This window comes from Chelonoidis abingdonii, chromosome 2, assembly GCF_003597395.2.
Source record: "Chelonoidis abingdonii isolate Lonesome George chromosome 2, CheloAbing_2.0, whole genome shotgun sequence".
In the NCBI taxonomy this organism is placed as follows: domain Eukaryota; kingdom Metazoa; phylum Chordata; order Testudines; family Testudinidae; genus Chelonoidis; species Chelonoidis abingdonii.
In genome coordinates, this window is record NC_133770.1 from 156,478,280 (window position 1) to 156,498,539 (window position 20,260).

General features: G+C 42.7%; 1 protein-coding gene across 1 annotated transcript; it reads left to right on the forward strand.

The window, feature by feature from the left end:
* Positions 1 to 1,802: 1,802 nt before the first annotated feature.
* Positions 1,803 to 6,950, forward strand: BMP10 (bone morphogenetic protein 10). The gene is made up of 2 exons (XM_032786817.1): positions 1,803 to 2,136; positions 6,004 to 6,950. The coding sequence occupies exons 1-2, from the start codon at positions 1,803 to 1,805 to the stop codon at positions 6,948 to 6,950; spliced, it is 1,281 nt and encodes a 426-aa protein (XP_032642708.1).
* Positions 6,951 to 20,260: the final 13,310 nt, after the last annotated feature.

The following is a 20,260-nucleotide window of genomic DNA, read 5'->3' on the forward strand; positions in this document are numbered from 1 at the left end:
TTCCAGTTGGGCCTATAAGTAACAATAAAAATGAGCTTGGTCACTTATTTCATTAAACTTTCATAGTAAAATGGCAAGCTGTTTGAGAGGAGAGTATTTGAATGAAACAAAATAAAAAAGGGTGACATAAATGTATGGCTCGATGCTCTTAATCAATGAAAATTCCTCTTTGTGAAAATTAGCTGAATAAATACAATTGTCCTTATTCAAAATTGCATAAATGAGTGCAACATAAATGAAGCTAGCTAGAGTTGTACCCTTTGTTTTTATTTGTTTGCCTGCAGTACTCAAACATTTTGGAAAAAATTCAAAATTCTGAATATCCCCGCTCCTTTGCCCCCAATTTTTTTTTTTTCTAAAAACAGGTTGAACATTTTCCATGAAAATTTTTCTGTGGTTTTCAACTTGTTCTGGTCACAACGTACTGCCCCTCAGCCACCGTGCATTGATCTACAGCAGTTTGTGGGCCTTAAAGTTTCGTTTCTTGCCAGTTACCACACAGCTCACTGGTGGGAAATGAAATGAGGACACTAGATGTAACACAGCTCATCAGTGAATGTAACCTGCCAAGCCAGACACATGAGAAGCAGTAGGGGCATAAACATTTTATGAGCCATTTGCAATGGCTTCAGTGCTCCCTGCTGATTTTGTTTCTAAACATTTCTGTGGAGGTCATCAGAGCAGAACTCTTCCCCAGTCAGCTGGTGTAGCTGTTTTGGGTTGAACGGGAAACAATAGTTTATAAAGAGAACAACTTATTAAAACAAACTCTGCTAAAAACATTTGCTAATTGCCCTTTACACATACAGGGCCAAAGACGGTGGTGCCAGCACAGGTATCCAGTGTCCGTATTTAGGAGAGGAGATCCAGGCACAGATCTGCTGGCCATGCCAGAGGCTGTCCCCTGCCTGCATTTCTCCTGTCCCCAAAACCTTTTTCCACAATGCAGCCCCTGCATAAACACAAGCCCACAGCTGCAGTGAGTGCAAAATCTCTGCCTTCTACTGCTTAATATAATCGCACCAGCTCCGTTGTCTTCAGGGCCTCCCATGATCTTATTATTGTTGCTATTATTTATTATTTGTATTAATAATGTGCCTAAGAGCCCCAGGCCTGGACCAGGATCCCATTGTTCTAGGTGTTGTACAAACAGATCAAAAAGATGGTCCCTGCCTCAAAATGCTTTTCATCTAAGTAAAGCCTTTACTTGGACTGGACAATTTAGCTCTGGAATAGGGGACAAAGGACACAGGTGTAACTCTGTTAATATTTAAGGGGCTTTTATTTACTGTTGGTATAGAATACAAAATCCTAGACCTAGGCTCTGTGTCATTTGCATGTTCAGCTGAAATCATAACAAAGCTGCATGGATAAAAGTTGGCCATGCATGCCAAAAAATGTCAGCTCCAAGGGGGAAAAGGAAGGGCAGATCCAGTCCAAGGAGAAAATTGGCCTATCTCAGAGGGTCCAAGTGCAGAATGTTTACAAAATGCTCATTAAGGGAGAGGGGGTTTGTGAGATAGCAACAGAAAATCTGGTGGACAGCTTACACTACAAGAGATAAGAGAGGCAAGGCTACCATAGGAGAGAGCGTGTTATATCCAATTACTGAGACCTGGTTTGGGAGGGTGTGGGGGGGAGGGAGAGAGCGCAAGCAAGGACTGATCACAAGCTTCAGGCAAGGGCTTCCAAACTTGTCAACTCTGTGACACAAGCTGCACACAACCCAGAGGATAAAATAGCCACTTAGCCCACACGAGAGCTAAATCTTGTTGAGTGCGGTTGGAGGCTAGAGCGGAGGAATGGATACTGTTGCCATTCAGCTGTGGGCAACCCTCTCTCTGTTGGTGCACCTTGCAGCTTGCAGTCCCATCATGAGCTTGGAGCAGACTTCTCTGGAGGAAGAAGTGCCCCTCTTTGATGAGCTCCTTTCGGAGCAGGACGGTGTTGATTTCAGCACATTGCTTCAGAACATGAAAAACGAGTTCCTGAAGACATTGAATCTCTCTGATATTCCCCTGCATGAAACAGCTAAGGTGGAGGCCCCAGAATACATGTTAGAGCTGTACAACAGGTTTGCCACTGATAGGACCTCAATGCCATCCGCAAATATTGTTAGAAGCTTCCAAAATGAAGGTAAGAGCCATACTTCTTGAAGTGAACTAAGAATGAGTGGGCATTGCTTATAACCAGCAAGACACATGTTTACAATGCGTGGAGCATGAAGACTGAACTGGGGGGAAAAGGAGTTTACAGCGATTAGATAGAGATGCAGATGGAGTTAACGAACTAACATGACATGTACCTATAACCAACCAGCTCACATTACTTTTCTGATGTAACCTTTCTTCCCATCCTTTGCCTATTATATCTTTGAGACAGTAAGCACTTTAGGGTAGGGGCAATGTCTTCTTTTATGTTTGAATATTATCGGTGTATAATACAAATAAATCGTCATCATCCCAGGAAGCATGTGAATCACTTATATTTTACCTTCATAGGCATCCGATTTTCAAAGAGAGTCAGATGGTAACTGAATTAATGGTAAAAATCTCACAACCCAAACAATGGTACAAATTCACATTTGGGAAGCCCAATTTCTTCATGGATTCCTAACCAAACAGTGAATGACTCTCTAGTAATATTTTCCCAATTTAGTCTTTAATGGGTCCCAAGGCTTGGTGTGTGAAGTAAAGTCAGTAGAATATATAGAAATATCTGCAGCTAGCAGCTCTCTATGATGACTTTTGCTAACCCTTGGTGTTCATTTTTGAGGAAATGAAGTAATTTCTGTTTTTCAAAAAAAAATTACTAAAAAATGCATAAAATCATGAGTTTAGACAGTTACAAATATCGTGCATTGAAAATTTCCTGCAATGGCTATATAATGAGAGGAATGTAAGGCTCACATACTAGCTGATGATGATTTCTTTATGCTTTATGCATAAGTAACAATGTAGGCTATATATAAAAAGGCTTTTCAACAAATCATTTATGCCCCCGAAACATTCTGTTTGCCAGTAGCACTGAGTTGATTTTTTTCTAACAACTCTGCTTTACATGTTATAATTCAAATAAAAATGGCTCTTCTATCATGCCAGTCTCAGTTTTACTGATGAACTCCAAAACTGCAAGATAACAAAGCAAACACTGAGTATATGTGACCTAATTTTGTCAACTCAGCTAGATGCTCTGACTAGTTATGGGCTAATCTATATCTCATTCAGATACGTGCATTCTTATCCAGCCTCATGTTTCTGGTTTTAAAATGCTCTGCCTTAAAGTTCAAATCCACTTTAACTGTACATTTCTTCAACACATAGATAACATTTAATTGACTGAGGGCTGGATTGCAAACCACTTATGTGTACTGAAGACCACGGGATGAGTGACTGCTCATGAGAATAGAGAAGGCATTCACAATCTGGCCCTGAAGGAATATGGAGTAATGAGTATTGTCCTTTTCTGACACTTGCAATTTTAAGATGAAAAAGTATCAGGAATATAAATGGACTATAATTGGGCAAGTACAGTATACTGAGGGGGGAATCCTATGTGTTTTACTAGTGTAAACCAGCAGTCATCCTTTATTTTTAGTAAATTTAACAATGCACAGTTCTATTCATTTTTGTAAACACAACAGAGATGCCAAGCATCCTTTTCACCATTACATGAAGTCTGCAATGGCCATGTCAAACTCAGGGTAAATTCCTACTTTCTTGGCAGGTTCCTGTCCTTTCTTCTAGTCCAGAAATACAGGCATAGATTCAGATACTCATATGCTAATACAAATGCTTTCTATATGCACACATATAGTACAGAGAGTTTATTTTAATTCTCTCTCCTTTGTATGCCTAGAAAGTCAATAACAACTAGGGAACCTGAATTTTATGTCTTATGTGCCTTTGAATGGTTAAAAATAAAGTGCTTGCAATTATATTGATAAAAGAGAAGGAACAGATCACACAATGCAATCTTTACACATCTGCTTGTGTTAGTAGAAGATGATAATGGAAATTGAATGGCTGGAAGCAGTAGAACTTTATAACGATTGTTCATTAGCAGTTTTAGCTCATGGAGCCATTCGGCTCCATTGCAGATATGATTCTAATGTGGTCATCACTTAAAAATTTAAATAAACTTTTCTGGGCTAAATCCTCCTCCTTCAGACACCAGTGCCTCCTCATTGACACCAATGAGGAACTACGGGTAACAGTGAGAGGGGAATTTGACCCTTTGAGTTTTCCTGCTCAGCCAGTCTTGTGGGCAGATGCCCATCCTGACTTATTTTTCTCTCTAATCAGGAAGTGAGACACCCAGTTTCCCATAAGGGTGTGTCCCTAACCCCTTCCAATGAATTATTCATATCCATCTTCTATGCAGTCAGCTGACTTTTCCCCACCCCAAGACTGTACATATCCCCATGACAGTGGACTTGTTCTCCAGCATCCTGCAGCCTGGGAAGCCCTCGAGGTCACTCTAAATTCTGGTGCCACTTCCAGTTTTAAAGTGAGTCACGCCCACTAGACATGCAGTGCTTTCAAACTCCCAACTAAAGTCAATGGGAAGAGAGGACAAACGGGACCTCTCATGTTTGGCCTCTTCAATTTTTTTTTGTTTTTTAAACAACAGATGGGTTTGCAAACATCAGAAAACACTGAAGTCCCATTAAAGTCAATGGGGCTACTCGTGCTGAAGTGCTTTACTAGCTTAGGGCCAATATTTGTAGCTGTGTCAACCAAATGTTTCCATAAATATATCAATCCCAGAGTCATAGAAATCAGAGATGTACACGTTCCATGCAGTCCGTCCCCTCCACCCTTGTAGGAAGGTCCACTAAGTCTGTATTTCCTAATCTGGTTGTTATTGATATTAGGGAAATGCAGCAATAAAAACAAACATTTTTCTAAATTTCCTATATGTATGAAGAAATGCAGATGGTGCATGTGTAAACATAGATAGATTAGATTCGATTGTTTGCTTGTTATACATTTGATTAACTAATACTCTCAAAAGCTCCTAAGTACAGCAGTTTTCTTTTGCTCCTTTCAAGACAGATCCAAAACCTATTGATGTCAAAATGGGAATATTTCCATGGCTTCAGTGGGCTTTGGATCAAGACCTAACTTCCCATTCCTCCTAGTTATAAGCCTAGTTGCATCATCCTAAACAACTTGTCTCTTTCCTTGGTGGTTGCAGTCTTCAGACACTGGTGGAAGCTTATGGTATCATTTGTTTCCATTGGGAGATCTATGTAACACTTCATCAGTAACAGCAGATCAGCAGTAGGGATTTTAATGTGTTGTATCAGATCACCAGTGAAGATACAAATTCACTATATATACCTGAGGAGTGTGGCTCTGTAAATAGGATCAACTGAAGGTAAAGGAGATCTCACTATTTATGAGGGGATCTACTGGATATTCCATAGAAAGGCAGATCCCTTCTTAATAGACAAAAAGATAAACAGATATCAATGCAGCCTACTTTTGTGTCATTCTGCCCATCTCCAATCCCCCATGTGTCTTCAGTTGGATATAGTATTCTTCTTTACTTCCTATCCTAAAATCTCTTGCAATGTTGATATTCATATCTTAAACAGCTGTTATATTTGCACTTCAGAGGTGGTTTCATTTCAGTGCTGGGCAAAGTGATTCCTATATACCATAAACATAATGGGTACAATCAGTAAAGACCTTTTATAAAGCACTTCTGTAGCCACGTTGGAAGAAAGAGAGCTATAAATCCAAGATCATTGCCATTATCATGATCTGACCTTGTTTTCCTTGAAGATCCAATACAAACCATCCACCTCATTGATGACATGAATAAAATTTTTGTGTGACAATCCATTATCCCTATTTATTATCATTTTCCTGTAACTGTTCACACTGAAACCAAGGAATACAAGGTATGCAAGGCTGAGTTCCATACATGCATATTTCTGCTGGAAATATTTGCAGTTCCAAAGGGTTTATTTATGTTGATCTTTGCCATTTCCAGATCTGACTTCCCACCCTATTGGTGTCACAGGAATCCGGAAATACCCTCTTCTCTTCAATGTCTCCATCCCTCACCATGAAGAGATCACGATGGCAGAGCTGAGGCTCTACACATTGGTGGAGCAGGACAGAATACTCTATGATGGGCTGGATAGGAAAGTCACTATTTTTGAACTACTGGAGAACAACCATGCGGGGAGAGAAGGAGAGGAGAGAAAAATGGTGGCACTTGCATCCAGGCAGATCTACGGCACCAACAGTGAGTGGGAGACCTTTGATATCACAGATGCCATGAGGCACTGGCGTAGGTCAGAGTTGACCACTCACAGGCTGGAGGTGCAGATAGAGAGCGGAGAAGGGGAAGAGCCAAACGGAGAGGGGAAACTCGATATTGACATCAATTCCGAGGCCAAGCATGTGCCTCTGTTGATTGTGTTCTCAGATGACCTGAGCAATGACAAAAAGGAGGAAAAGCAGGAACTTGATGAAATGATAGACCATGAGCAGCTGCTGGATTTGGAGAACCTGGGCATGGACAACTTCCACAAAGGACCAGGTGAAGAGGCGCTTCTCCAGATGCGCTCCAACATCATTTACGACTCCACTGCCCGGATCCGGAGGAATGCCAAGGGCAACTATTGCAAAAGGACTTCACTCTATATCGATTTCAAGGAGATTGGCTGGGATTCCTGGATCATCGCCCCGACGGGATATGAAGCCTATGAGTGCCGTGGAGTGTGCTCCTACCCTTTAACTGAACACGTCACGCCAACTAAACATGCCATTGTCCAGACTTTGGTTCACCTGAAGAATCCTCAGAAAGCTTCCAAAGCCTGCTGTGTGCCTACCAAGCTTGATCCCATCTCCATCCTCTACTTAGATGCAGGAGTGGTTACTTACAAGTTCAAATATGAGGGGATGGCAGTTTCAGAGTGTGGCTGCCGATAGTAGAAAGGAATGCATGCCCCATGCGTGCACCAAGGGAGTATTTAATAATTCAGTCTGTAAATTTGTACATTTTGCATTTCCTATTTAATAAGGTTATTTAATGAGGCATGTACAGATAATTGTATGTTTCATGTCATAGGGAACGAACAGGTCATATGATTTTACAGAATGTATATTTTGTTCCAGTGCTTACTTCTTCTTGCTGTTTTTCTTCTTATGAGAAAAGCTTCCTTCATAAACAAAATAAAGAAGGAAAACCAAATCATTGGGTTGTTGGGGTTTTTTGCCCCAAAATAGACAACCTTAATGCCATGGAATAACATTCATGGATTTTAGTTCTTAAAAAAAAAATTGTTGTGGTCAAGGACAGTGTTTGAAATGCATCCTCACTGCAGGGATTAAAACATGGACTGAATAAACATAATAAAGCGATATGTTACATGCTTTACATTATGGCATATTCTGATAGGTGCATTTCCATCCCTCCCTTCCCCCCATGAGCCCAAGTTAACATTTTATTATCAGGAATGTTCCTGGGTATTTATGCCCTAACTTTTCATTGCATTTCAGTAGAAAACAATTCCTTGCTGATGTGTTTGGAGTTAGTTAAAACAGTTTTGAAGTGATTGTGTTCACATTAAAATTTGCAGTCAGTGAAACTGTGAACCTGATGTAACACCCACTTGAGTGTTTGGATTGAATAATTGGCTAAGATTGAGAGATAAAGTCTTTGTCAAATAACCAAGTAAAACGTTTTGCAAAATCATCCCATTTGGTGAAAGCTGGTACGTTTCAAAGGGCAAACGTCATGGGTAGATGCTTAAAGTGAGTTCAGTGCCTAAACTCCATTTCCCAAACAGATGTAACCGCTTAGGACCAGATTTTCAAAGTACTTAGGTGCCTAAAGATACTGGGATGTTCAAAAGCACCTAAAGGAGTTAGGTGCCTAATTCCCATTGAAATCACTGAGAGTTAGTCTCTAAATTGCTTAGGCATCTACTGGGATTTTCAAAAGTGTCTATCTAGATCTTTAGGTACCTCAATACTTTTGACAATCTGACTCTTTGGAGCAATCACCCCCATTAAGAGTCAGTGGGACTTAGGCTTCTAAGTCATTTAGTTGCTTTTGAAAATTTTACTCTGGCTCTAAAAGCCATTTTAGCAGGGATAGTTTAGCAGTATCCAAAGAGACGGATGCAGGGGCAGCTCTAGGTATTTTGCTGCCCCAAGCACGGCAGGCAGGCTGCCTTCGGCAGCTTGCCTGCGGGAGGTCCCTGGTCCTGCGGATTTGGTGGCATGCCTGCTGGAGGTCCATCGAAGCCGCGGGACCAGGGGACCCTCTGCAGGCATGCCGCCGAAGGCAATCCGCCTGCCGCCCTCGCGGCGACCAGCAGAGCGCCCCCTGTGGCTTGCCACCCCAGGCATGCGCTTGGCGTGCTGGTGCCCAGAGCCACCCCTGGAGGGATGGAAGCCATGAAAAGAAAGAACATTTCCCCTCTTCTAACACCCCTCTACCAAACACTGCCTATCTGCAATATTAGGTGGGGGCAGTGCTCTGGCAGACTGCCCCTTTGCTATTACACAAAGCAAGAATCTACCATTTGTTTATTATCAAATCCCTTGCATATAGCAGGGCTGCTGACTTTGGATATAAAATTCCACATTTGATGAATGTTGCAATTCAAGGGCCAGGACTTTAGCTGGGCAAAATCTGCATAGTACTTCTATTGAACTCCTCAAAGATACACTGATTTACACCGGCTGGGAGCCTGATCTCCATTTGGCTAATATGTTGTGTATAACTAAATCTATATAATCCAACTCAAATGGCAAGTAAGACTGTGCTTAGTCTGTTTAAACCTAGGCAGAAAAGGAAATCCCTCCACCCCAACTATGCAGAGAGGATCTTTCCTTTCTGTACGTGTTGAAGTTGTCAATTCATAAAGACACTTCTCCTGCACACACACACACTTAAACTATATATGATGGAGTCACATGCCATGTTTCCGCCACTCTTCTGCAACAAATCATAGTGATAAGAAGGTGTTGGAGCTGAGAAACAATAGGCCCTTCACTTTATTTATATTAAGCTGCAAATTTGTCAGATTCTTGGGGAAGTGTAAGTGACGTTGACTCCCCCAGCCTCCGCCAGAGCCTACTGTACTGTCCTGCATCTGTTCTACACTTTTAAGGCAAAGTTATCTTCACTGGAAGAGATAAGAGACTTGTCTTTGAAAGAACTGACTCTGACACCTCATGGGAATGAACACAAAAGACTTTATCGAGCACCAACTGAAACCAGTTTCACCGCCATCCACGCAAACCCTTCTGTGCTTCCCATTATTTATTGATCTATTTATTGACTGTTTGCCTTTGTAATATAATGTAGAATACAAAATGTTTTATTTTTGTGCTCATATGTATTCCCACTCCGATAAAACCTTGTACTGAACAACTTATATTTTGAGGCCTTCTGTTGAGCATTGCTCCAAAGTGGGTTAGGTTTTTGTTTTGTTTTGTTTTGTTTTTGGTATAGATCTTTGTAAATATAGTACATTATTATCATCTTTCCTGCCTTCAGACAATCCATCACAGTGATTTAAGAAAGCATCTTGGAGAATGCACAGTCTTGTCTGATAGATACAAGCTCTATCAAGGATATAATTGCTTTAAGTGCTCTAGCTATGTAGTCTACTGTAAAGTAGTGCAGAGTAGGTGGTACATTTCCAACTAGCAGGCTCAATCAATGGAGCTACATTGATTTAGATCAGCCGGGAAAATGACTGTCATTTCCTTATGGACCATTCCGCTTTGCAACTTCATAATCTTAACCTTGCATAAATGGCAGGTTAAAAACATGTAATAGATATGAAATCTTCTTAATACACTAACATGAATCATTTTAAGTGAGAACCCTACAAATACCTTTTAATATGGCATGCCCAAAGTATCTGCAGTTCATATGAAGCTCGTACAAACCATTCACCGTGTCAGTGGCATAACGATTATTTTTTGCAATAATCCATCATTTATTTTATCATCTCTTTTCTGCAACAGGCTTGTGTATGTTTGTACCCCTTTCCTCTACTGAATAGCATCAGAAAGGCTCAACCGCATAGCCTATGACCTATACTGTTAACGGCTAGTGAAGAATCTCCTTTAGCTTGAGCTCAGGTAGTTGGAGGCTACAAAAGGACATTTGTTCTGTTCCTGCACTTGTCACCATAAGGGAGCCATGTGGTAAAATAATAAATTGTCATAGATTTGTTACATTATTGTAAAAAGAGTAAGAAAAGTCCCATTGCCTATGGTATACATGCAGGATAAGGTCCATGGTATGAGTAAAAAAAAATAAAATAGAATGTAGGGATCAATTCTGCAAACATTTCTGCACAGGAGTAATTTTACCTGTAAGCGAAATTACATGTTCAGCATTTACAAGTTCAGTACATAGGAACATAGGAACCAAGTCAAATTAGCACAGTGGGTCATCCAGTCTATTATTAATTAACCTTTATACTGCAGTACAACAAATGGCTAAGATACTAGTAGAGTGCAGGTTTGCCACATTTAAGAGGCAAATGCTGAAGGCACTTCAGCTACTAGGCTTTGTAGGCACTAACCCTGGCTAGTAGTGGCTGCATCTTGTGTCTGACTGCGGCCAGTCAGAGGAACCCAGGTATCAGAAACCAGGTATCAGAGGAATGTGCAATAAACCCCCTAATGGCAATCAGTAAGAAAAACCTTATTATGATGTTCTTTGGGAAAACATTGTTAAACCAAAATTTTAATGTCTCATGAACCATGCATTTGTGTATGCTCTCTATTGTTCATAACCTGAGATTTTAACTGATCAGAATATTTCCTCTCTTTGTGAGGTTTCTGTTTAAAAAAAGGACATTTGCTTTAATAGAATGACTTCAATCCAGTGCAAAAGATAACTGGGTAACTACAATTTGCTGATCCACGTATTACAACTACAATATAAATATTGTTGATATTATGACCATGCATGATGCAGTGGGAGTATGTGGTCTATTTTTTTTAAAGAGAGTTTTTCTTTGTGCCATTTTTAAACTAATAAATTAAGCCCAATCCTGCAAACATGTACATGCTTAACTTAAAGCATGGGCATTGTCTCCCTGCGTTCATACTTTATATCGCAGCATATAGCAATGTTTTGAGATTCAGGGCCTTAGTTACTAAAAACAATACAGTACAAAATTTAATGTTTCACATGCTGTTAACAATAAATCAAATATGAATCTCTTGAAACATTTTCCAGGGCTGGGAAGAGATTAATTATATTAATGAAAAAATATATAATTTATGATTCCTGCTTCTTACATTTTTTACTCATTTATTTTTCACTTTAACTAGTAGCTTAAACTGATTTTCTTTTCTTTCCTGACCTGCTTGATGTCAATGTTAATGGACTTTTGACTCTTATTTTTTAAAGCTAAATAAAAAAGAAAAGGTATTCCTAAGAAAATAGGTTCAATTTTGGAGTGTTCTTTTTTTAATAAATTTTGCAAAATATTCCTAAAATGTTGCACATTACCAAAAGATATATTCTTTGCAAACTACCTACTGCAGCAACCTTTGCTCACATAAACTATCAACTTCAATGGGATTCCTACTTCTGACTGTTTATTGTTTATATTAGAGTAGCACATACCACTTGGTCTACACTTAACATTTAAGTCGCCATAGCTGCAACTCTTGGGGTTGGAATAATCCACACCACTGAGTGCCATAGCTATGTCAAGATAATCCCTGGGGTAGATGCAGCTAGGTCAACAGAAGAAAGCTGTTGTCGACATAGCTACCGTCACTCGAGAAGGCAGTGTTTCTACAGCAACAGAAAAACCCCTTCCATCGCTATAGGATGCATCTACACTACAGGTTTATGCTGGAGTAGCTACAGCACTGTAGCTATGCCGCTATAGTTCCAGTGATGTAGACATAGCCTTGAGGTCCCAAGCAATTTTAGGTCCCCTTTGTGCTAGGTACTTCTACAAACATATAGTGGCAGACAATCCTTGCCCTGAAGAACTTGCAACCTAAGTAGACAAGACAGACGAAGGATGGGAGGGGAAACAGAAGCACTGAAGTCCAAAGTCACACAGCATGGAATAGAGTGTAAATCACGTGTTAGTAAGGCTCGCTGATGCAATCGAGGGTTGCAGAGTTCTGCTCTCACATCAACATACATGGTTCTGAGTGAATTTGAACCTCTGAGAGTTTTATTCTCCCCTGGGGAAAAGATTCAGCATTTGTGGTCAGCTCAGATAGGCCTCTAAAAGTTTTGATGTTTCTCTAAACTATCTACATCTCTTGGATCTGCAAAACTGGACTAGAAATTGGCCCCAAAATAAACTTTCCCATGTGGTTTTCTTGCACTACCCCTTCTAGGCCTGGCTGAAGATAACAGAACCCAGGAGTCCTAATTCATGGTTCCATGCTCTCTCCACTAGATCACAGTCCATCTCATGGTTTCTTGGCACTTTGCAGATCTGGTCATCCCCAGGCTCTGGAACTGTAGCCTAACTTGGTAGCTCAGAATCTTCTTCTCCTGCACCGCTGCCCTCAGCTCTATATAACCCTAGCCCCTGAGATTGTGAGCAGTCTGAAGTGGTTTGCTGAGCCAGTAGGGCAGGCAGAGCTGCATGAGAAAACCACACGATGAACTGGCAGCAGATCAGAGCACTCTCTCTCCCTAGCTGTGGCTGGTTGTTGTGTAAGAGGAACCTGGCCATAGGTGCTGACTCCGTGGGTGCTCCAGGGCTGGAGTACCCACAGGGAAAAAAAAAATCGGCCCCGCTGATCAGCTCTTTCCCCTCCCCACCTCAGCGCCTCCTGCCCACTGCGATCAGCTGTTCAGCAGAGGGTGCGGGGGAAGGACGGAGTGAGGGCAGGGCGCACTCAGAGGAGGGGCAGAACGGGGTGGGAAGAGGCAGGGCCGGGTGGGTCCTCGGGGCAAAGGAGGTGGAGGGAGCGGGGCCTGGAGCAGAGGAGGGGTCAAGCACCCCTGCAGAAATTAGAAAGTCGGCATCTATGAACTGGGCTCTGGCTCCCAGCAAATCACATCCCCTTATTCCTGGTCATCACCTTCCCTGCACTGCCAGGGCTGGCCTTAGACAAAATGGCGCAGCAGGTGAGGGGTGTCTTCAGCACCCCTCCCCCTCCATTCGTTAAATGTTTGAATACCTTAATTTTTATTTCATGCATGATTTGCATGCATGATTTATCCCTGTCATATAAGACAATGAATTTGCATGCTAGGATCTGTTAATCTGTACTTCTACCTCACTGACTGACTGGCGACACCTCAGCCCTTATATACCTGTGAGGGCATTCTAGGTTTGAGGAAAACATAGTTCTCAGAAAGTCTGGAAGGTTCCACAAGATTCTACAAAGGCCCAGAACATTCTAGGTGGTTAGTGAAAAATGAATCCACACACGGAATAGCTGAAACATGTGACTGCAAAAGTTCTATTTTCCCTTTTGTAGCTAACCACAAAAACAGCCCCCTGAGTCCAGCGCCACCAAGCCCCTCACCCCAGGTGGTTGCCTGAGTTGCCTGCCCCTAAATCTAGTCTCTGTGGTGCCCTGGTTCATCTTTGAAACCCCTCATGGCTCTTTTTAAATCTGAGGCAGAGAGAGAGCCAGTTACTCCAGTTTTAGGTCCTTGATGTGGCTGCCTGTGCGGGGAGGTCGGGATGCCCCCAGGAAGAGTGGAATTAAGGAATCTGGCCTGCAGCAGCCATCTGTGAAGCAAGAGGTGGCCATGAGGTAACTGTACCCAGATTTGGGATTAGCTGTTGGTTGGAGATGTGAGCCCGGACAAGGGGAGTTTGCCTCTGAAAACCCCTCACACAGCCAGCTCTCTGACACTCAGATCTGAAGGAAAAACAGCAGATGACTTCAGGTAAGGACACGTTGCACTTTTACAGCGCCCTGGGTAGCACTTCACAAACAGGGACTCACTGGCCTTCACCACACTCTGGGCTGATAACTAATATAATTGCCTCTGTTTTGCAGACAGGCAAAATGAGGCACAGAGAAGCTAAGGCCCAAACATTTCAAACCTGGCAGCTTCTAATTCTAGGGGCCCAAACTGAGATCTACTGATGTCAGCGGGAAGTCGTGGGTGTTCAGACCCTCTGCTGATCAAGTCTTATGTTTCTTTAGTGGGTCATCCAAAAACTGAGGCCTTTTCAAAATGTTGTTCCTCAGTGATTTGCCCAAAGTCATGCACTCAGAAGGCAGAGACAGAAGTAGAACCCCGGAGCCCTGACTCCTGCTTCCAGCACTAAACAACACTTCTCAGGGTGAACAGAGATCCAGCTGAGAGCTCTGCCTATGTGAAAGAGGGGATTTAAGCTGGAATTTTCAAAGGAGCCATGAAAATCAGTAGGGGTTGGATGCTAATTTCCCCATGCCCCTTTGAAAAATCCAGCCTTAGCCACCAATAAAAGAAAAGATACAATGAAGCATTTTCTGTACACAACACTAAGTCAAATCCTCGCTATGCCCTTCATAAAAAATGATTTTCTGGCACTTATAACATCTACTCCAAGTGTTTGAAAAACTACAGCCCAATGTTAATTTAAACTTCCTTAGGACCCAGTTCAGCATTTGGGGAGCAAGCATGGTTAATAGGATGGGAACTGTGTTGATGCTGGGTTGCTTACTATGTTGGGAAAAAAAGCCAGAACAAAAACCAGCCTGAGATAGAGGTTTTGTTTATACTGCTGACCCATCTGTCTTCATTAACGCGCTATTTACAGGAAAAGTTAAAAAATCGGCTTTTGCTCCTTCTTTAGCTGCAACAGCAACAAAAAGAGGCAAAAGAGTTTGTTTGCCCCCAAACTAAAAATGGAAATGCTTATCAGAACCTCTAGGAAGGAGATGTTTATTATAGAAATTTTATTATTGTTAGTTACTAGAGTTGGACTCAGCCATTTCAGCCAGAACTTGTTCATTTCTAGACACAGAAGCCTAGATCCTCAAAGGTGCCTAGCTCCTAATGAAATTAATGGGAGTTAAGCACTGGAATACTTTTGAGGCGCAGTGCTTAATTTATGCCAGGACTTGCCAAGGCTGAGCCCCGGCACCTATAAGCCCAGGAGTTCATCGCCCCATCATCTCTGGGCTTGCTGCATCAGTTATGAAAGTAAAAAAATGTCTTGAGTCCTGGCACCTCTTTCATTACAAATGAAGCGCTGCAGAGGGGTTTAGGAAGGGTGGGTGTCCCCGTGAATATTTTGCTCTTCTCACTCTGAAACAAGCAGCACCTCCAGCTTTCTTACAAACAGCAGATCTCTGGCAGTGAAATGGAAGCACTGATGAGCCCTGAGCTTGGCCTTGCTTCATTAAGCAAAATGTGTGTTCATACTTCACATCAGTTTACAGGATTACATAACAGGGTTGCCTGCAGCTGCAAGGGGCTGGACTTCGTGACCCAAGAGGTCCCATCCAGTCCTATGTAACTAACATGAGATAAAACCCTAGGGTAGTTTTTGCACAAGTTAACAGGTTGAGGTAAACCCTAAGCTCTCCCACAGTCTTTACCATTGACCTACTAACTTGTGTCAGAACTACAAACTGCCTTGTCTTCACTAGGATTTTCCTCATGTTAGTTATCATGTATTAGCGAACACCAGGTAAGCCCACACCTTCACATATCACCATGTGAGATATTTCCCCTATTTTCAGACCTTCCTTAATACTAGCTTAACGGAAGGGGTAAGGCCACTGCCAGAATTTTGCTAAGGAGGAGGCAGAGGTTACCTGTCTGGCTGCTCCAATTTTGAGTTACATGACAAATCCATGCACCAGGTCACAAAGCTACTCACCGAAGCTTGGCCCACCTGCCCCTCCTTCATGACACGGGGCAGGGTGGGCCCGGCATATTTGAGTAAGCGGTGTTTGACTTGACTCACAGGGTCACATCATCACTTATATAAATTTGGCCCAGCCCCGCCTCTATCATCTAGTCAAGAGCTTCCTCCACTGCCCCCCTGACAAACGCAGAAGGAGGGTTTAGTGATTAGGGTACAAGCCTAGGAATTTCACTATAAGCTAGAAATTGCTTTAGTGTCTAATTTCTGTAAAGGTCTAGGATACATCCCTATTCATACTTCATTCCTGAGTCATACTGATCAGCCTCCTTTTCAATGTTTTAGAGGCTTCGCTGCTCCTTTGATTGCCTTTTCTTTCTAGTAAACAAAGGAACTGTGAAGGTTAACCCAGTAATTAATGCAGCTGCAATAAAGGAAATGATAGGAAAGGAATGGATTTCCTTGGCACAAAACAATGCTTCCTTAAAAGAATGACTTTTTTTCTCTAGATCCCAGAAGAATTGTGGTTTCTCAGCACTGGGATATACTAAGATGAGGCAAAGCCTGAGACACAGCCAGTGGGGAGATTTCTCCTTTACTTCAGTGAGTTTTAGATCAGGCTGAGATCCTTTCAAACTCAAATCATTTTGCTCAGTTTTTAGGAAGCAAAAGGATGTGGATAATCATAGAATCCTAAAAATATGGGGCTGGAAGGAACCGCAGGAGGTCAACTTGTCCATTGCCCTGCTGCAGGACCAAGTATACTTAGAAAATAAAAATCTACTGCAGATGTCACGTTGGGCACATCATCAGCAACAGAGATCAAAGCTGGGAATCTTAAACATCAGCCTCTATTGCTGGAAGTAGAAGACACAGCTCTTATGAGTTTTAAAGGAGTATTAAGCCTGATTTTTCCATCACGTACTCCCATTTTTTAATGGTCATGACTCACCTGAATTCAAATGAGTGACTTCAGTCTCAGCCAGAGGAGAACTGGGGCCTAGGTTTCTTCTTTAGACAGAGAGAAAGGACCCTCATCACCTCATTAACTGTTGCTGCAATTCATGCTGCTCTGGATGCAGATGATCTCACACCAAGGCAATAGCATCTCATGAGTACAGAGAAGTTTATGAGCCTTTAGATCTCACTGTAAACAAAAAAAATCCTTTTTTAGAAAAGTTCTCCTTTGAAAAGTGGGCAGTGTGGACAGTTTTGATGTCTTTCACCAGTGTAGCAGCTGGACACTCTGTGTTGTGAATCAAACCTTAGCTTACCCTGATCATGCCCTTTTGCTGCTTAATATGATACATTTCAGTGCTGGTGTGTTGATTGAAAAGGTGGGGTTTGACTATAGGATGTAAAGGCAGCGTGTCAGTGGAGGTGCTCCATTGACTTCCTTTGAGCCACTCCTCACATCCACCAGTGTCAGACCCAGATTCAGCATTGCATTTAGGCGTGTGCTTACATCACACTGAATGGGACTTAAGCACATCCTTAAAAATAAGCAAGTGATTTGCTGAATCAGGGCTCACATAAGTGAGAGAAGAATCAGACCGGGGCGGCTCCAGGCCCCATCATACCAAGCCCATGCCTGGGGCGGCAAGCCGCGGGGGGCGCTTTGCCGGCACCACGAGGGCAGCAGGCAGGCTGCCTTCTGTAGCTTGCCTGCGGAGGCTCCCCTGGTCCCGTGGCTTTGGTGGACCTCCCACAGGCGTGCCTGCGGGAGGTCTGCCGAAGCCGCCGGACCAGCGGACCCTCCACAGGCAAACCGCCGGAGGCAGCCTGCCTGCTGTGCTTGGGGCGGCAAAATCCCTAGAGCCGCCCCTGAATCAGACACATGGTTTCTTAGGGTTGTTGATGACTCTGGACTACTATATTACCTTGAAGATTACTTAACACAGGATCAAGTTGAATTCATTGAATAGGTAGCAAATATTGCTTGAACCAAATGGGACCTGCAAATATCTTAACAGGGCTGTGCTACTAGCAATTTTTCTCTCTCTGAGTTCTTTGAATACATTAGAAACAAATAGACATACCAGGAGTCAGTTAGATGTTTGAGTGCCAGGCATGGAAAGTCAACAGCAGATAAAGGAGGCATTGTTGAGATCTTAGATGATTTCTTTGCTTTAGAATTTTGCTTTATAAAAGAAGTGGAAAGCGACATCCAGGGAATGTGGGTAACATTTCCTTAACGAAAATGAAAAAAGGAATTCTGGTTTTTGAGGAAGTTCTATAGCAGTGTTTCTCAAACTGGCGTCTCCACTTGTGTAGGGAAAGTCCCTGGCGGGCCAGGCCGGTTTGTTTACCTGCCCTGTCCTCAGGTCCGGCCGATCGTGGCTCCCACTGGCTGCGGTTCACCATTGCAGGCCAATGGGGGTTGCTGGAATTGGTGGCCAGTAAGTCCCTTGGCCTGCGCTGCTTCCAGCAGCTCCCATTGGCCTGGAGCAGCAAACCACAGCCAGTGGGAGCCGGGATCAGCCGGACCTGAGGACAGGGCAGGTAAACACCGGCCCAGCCCGCCAGGGGTTTTCCCTACACAAGCAGCGACCCCAGGTTGAGAAACACTGTTCTATAGCCTGTGTCAGGCAGGAAGTCAGACTAGATGATCACAGTGGTCCCTTCTGGCCTTGAAATCCATTAATTTATGAAAGCCTCCAAACCTTTGCATGGTCTTTCAAACTATACTCGCCCAGTGCTGCAAATGTTGGACTTAGATTCTAAGGTTAACTAAGGACTTACTTCTAAGATGATCAAGTTAACTATCCCTAGATGTGTAGCCATAAGAATGCCAGCTATGTTCTGTGATAGTGACATTTATATCGTGTGGACTAGATAAATGTCAAAACCAACCCTCTTTCTCAATCATTATTATTTCTTCATGTCTTGGGTCAGCGTGCTCAGTGCTGAACAGACAGAGGCAGAAGTCTGACAAAAATAAACCGCCAAATCAGTTGATTGAATGCCTCCGAGGACTTGACAGAACGTGGAAGGCTGCTGGCTTGAATCCCGCTCGGGCTGATGGTGCCTAAAAGTTATTTCCATCTAATGACTGGTCAGTAACCTGGGAGCTGGTAATCTCAGTCCAGCTCCTAGTGAACAGGTGCCCCTCTTCACAAGTGATACTATCTTAGTCAAGAAGTCCAGGAGTGCCTGGGCAGGGAAAATGAATTAACCCCTTGGTCTTTCTAGTTTGTCCCTCCAGTGCACAGCTGCTTGAACTATATTAATGAAAGGCTGCTCTTTGCGTTGCTTTGGTGTCTGATTTGTGGAGAGCTGAGGGGGAAATCTCAGTCTCTAGGGGCAGTCAAAATGAGAATCTTTCACCTGCAGTGCATTCATTTTTAAAATCCTGCAGGTTAACTAGCTCACCCCTTTATCCAGCAGAAAGGACTTACAAACACACATGCCATGGATCTATTCCTGCAGACAAACTCCTACTTGTGTCGAGGGATTTCCTGGCACTTTTGTCTGCAACAGGATTTCACGATCAAGAGTTATATAGGCCTCATCCATTTTATGCATGTGCACGTACACATGCACACATTATTTTATTGATAATTATTATCATTTAGCACTTTAAAAATCATTGATACTTAAAGTGTAAACTCTTTGGGGCAAGGACTGTCTTTCTGTTCTGCACTTGTACAGCCCCTAGCATACAAATCAGAAATATAACAACTCCTTTCAAGGGAGTTCCTGGCACTTGTGTCTGCAAAAGGAATTCAGGACCAGGCGACATATGGATCCAGCACATTATATGAGTTGCCATAGACACAGAGATCTAGGCTGCTTGGCTTTTTTCTTTGGAACTCCCAAACAATGTCGTTTAGCTGTGTGCTGATGAAGCTAACCAGGATGCAAGCTTAAGCTGGTGTTGAAAAGATATGCGTTGCGTTAAGTGAGAAGGTTTTAAACACAGGGTGGTCTCTGAAAGCAAGTACAGTAGTTCACTAGCAACCACAGCTAAACAACAACCCCATCGTCCATAGTGCTCAGGTTTATGTTGGCTTTGCCGTAGCAACTCCTTATCTTTTTGGAGATTAGAATATTTTCGATCAGGAGTTGCGAGATTTGGTAGGATCCATTTTCTGAGCTGCCGCTGCAGGCTGATCAGGCATAGTCAAAATATGAAGCTTCAGGAGACAGCAGTAACGCTCAGATAATGAGGATATTCAACTAGCTGCTAAGGTGAATGCCATTTACTGAACATCAGACAGAATACTCAGCCAAGGGCAGTTCTGCTGCCTAAAGTTTAAGCCACCTATGCTGAAAACAGAGTGATCGTCATACCCCTGCAATAAATGGGACCATTTATCATTTTTGCAATCAATTGCTCACAGAGGGCAACCATGCCAATGTAATTGCCAGTGATTATCCATTCCCAGGGATTATAACTTTATCTGTGTGCCCACCTCTTCCTGTTCAAGTCTCCCTGGCCTTACCATCGCTGGACACTGAAAT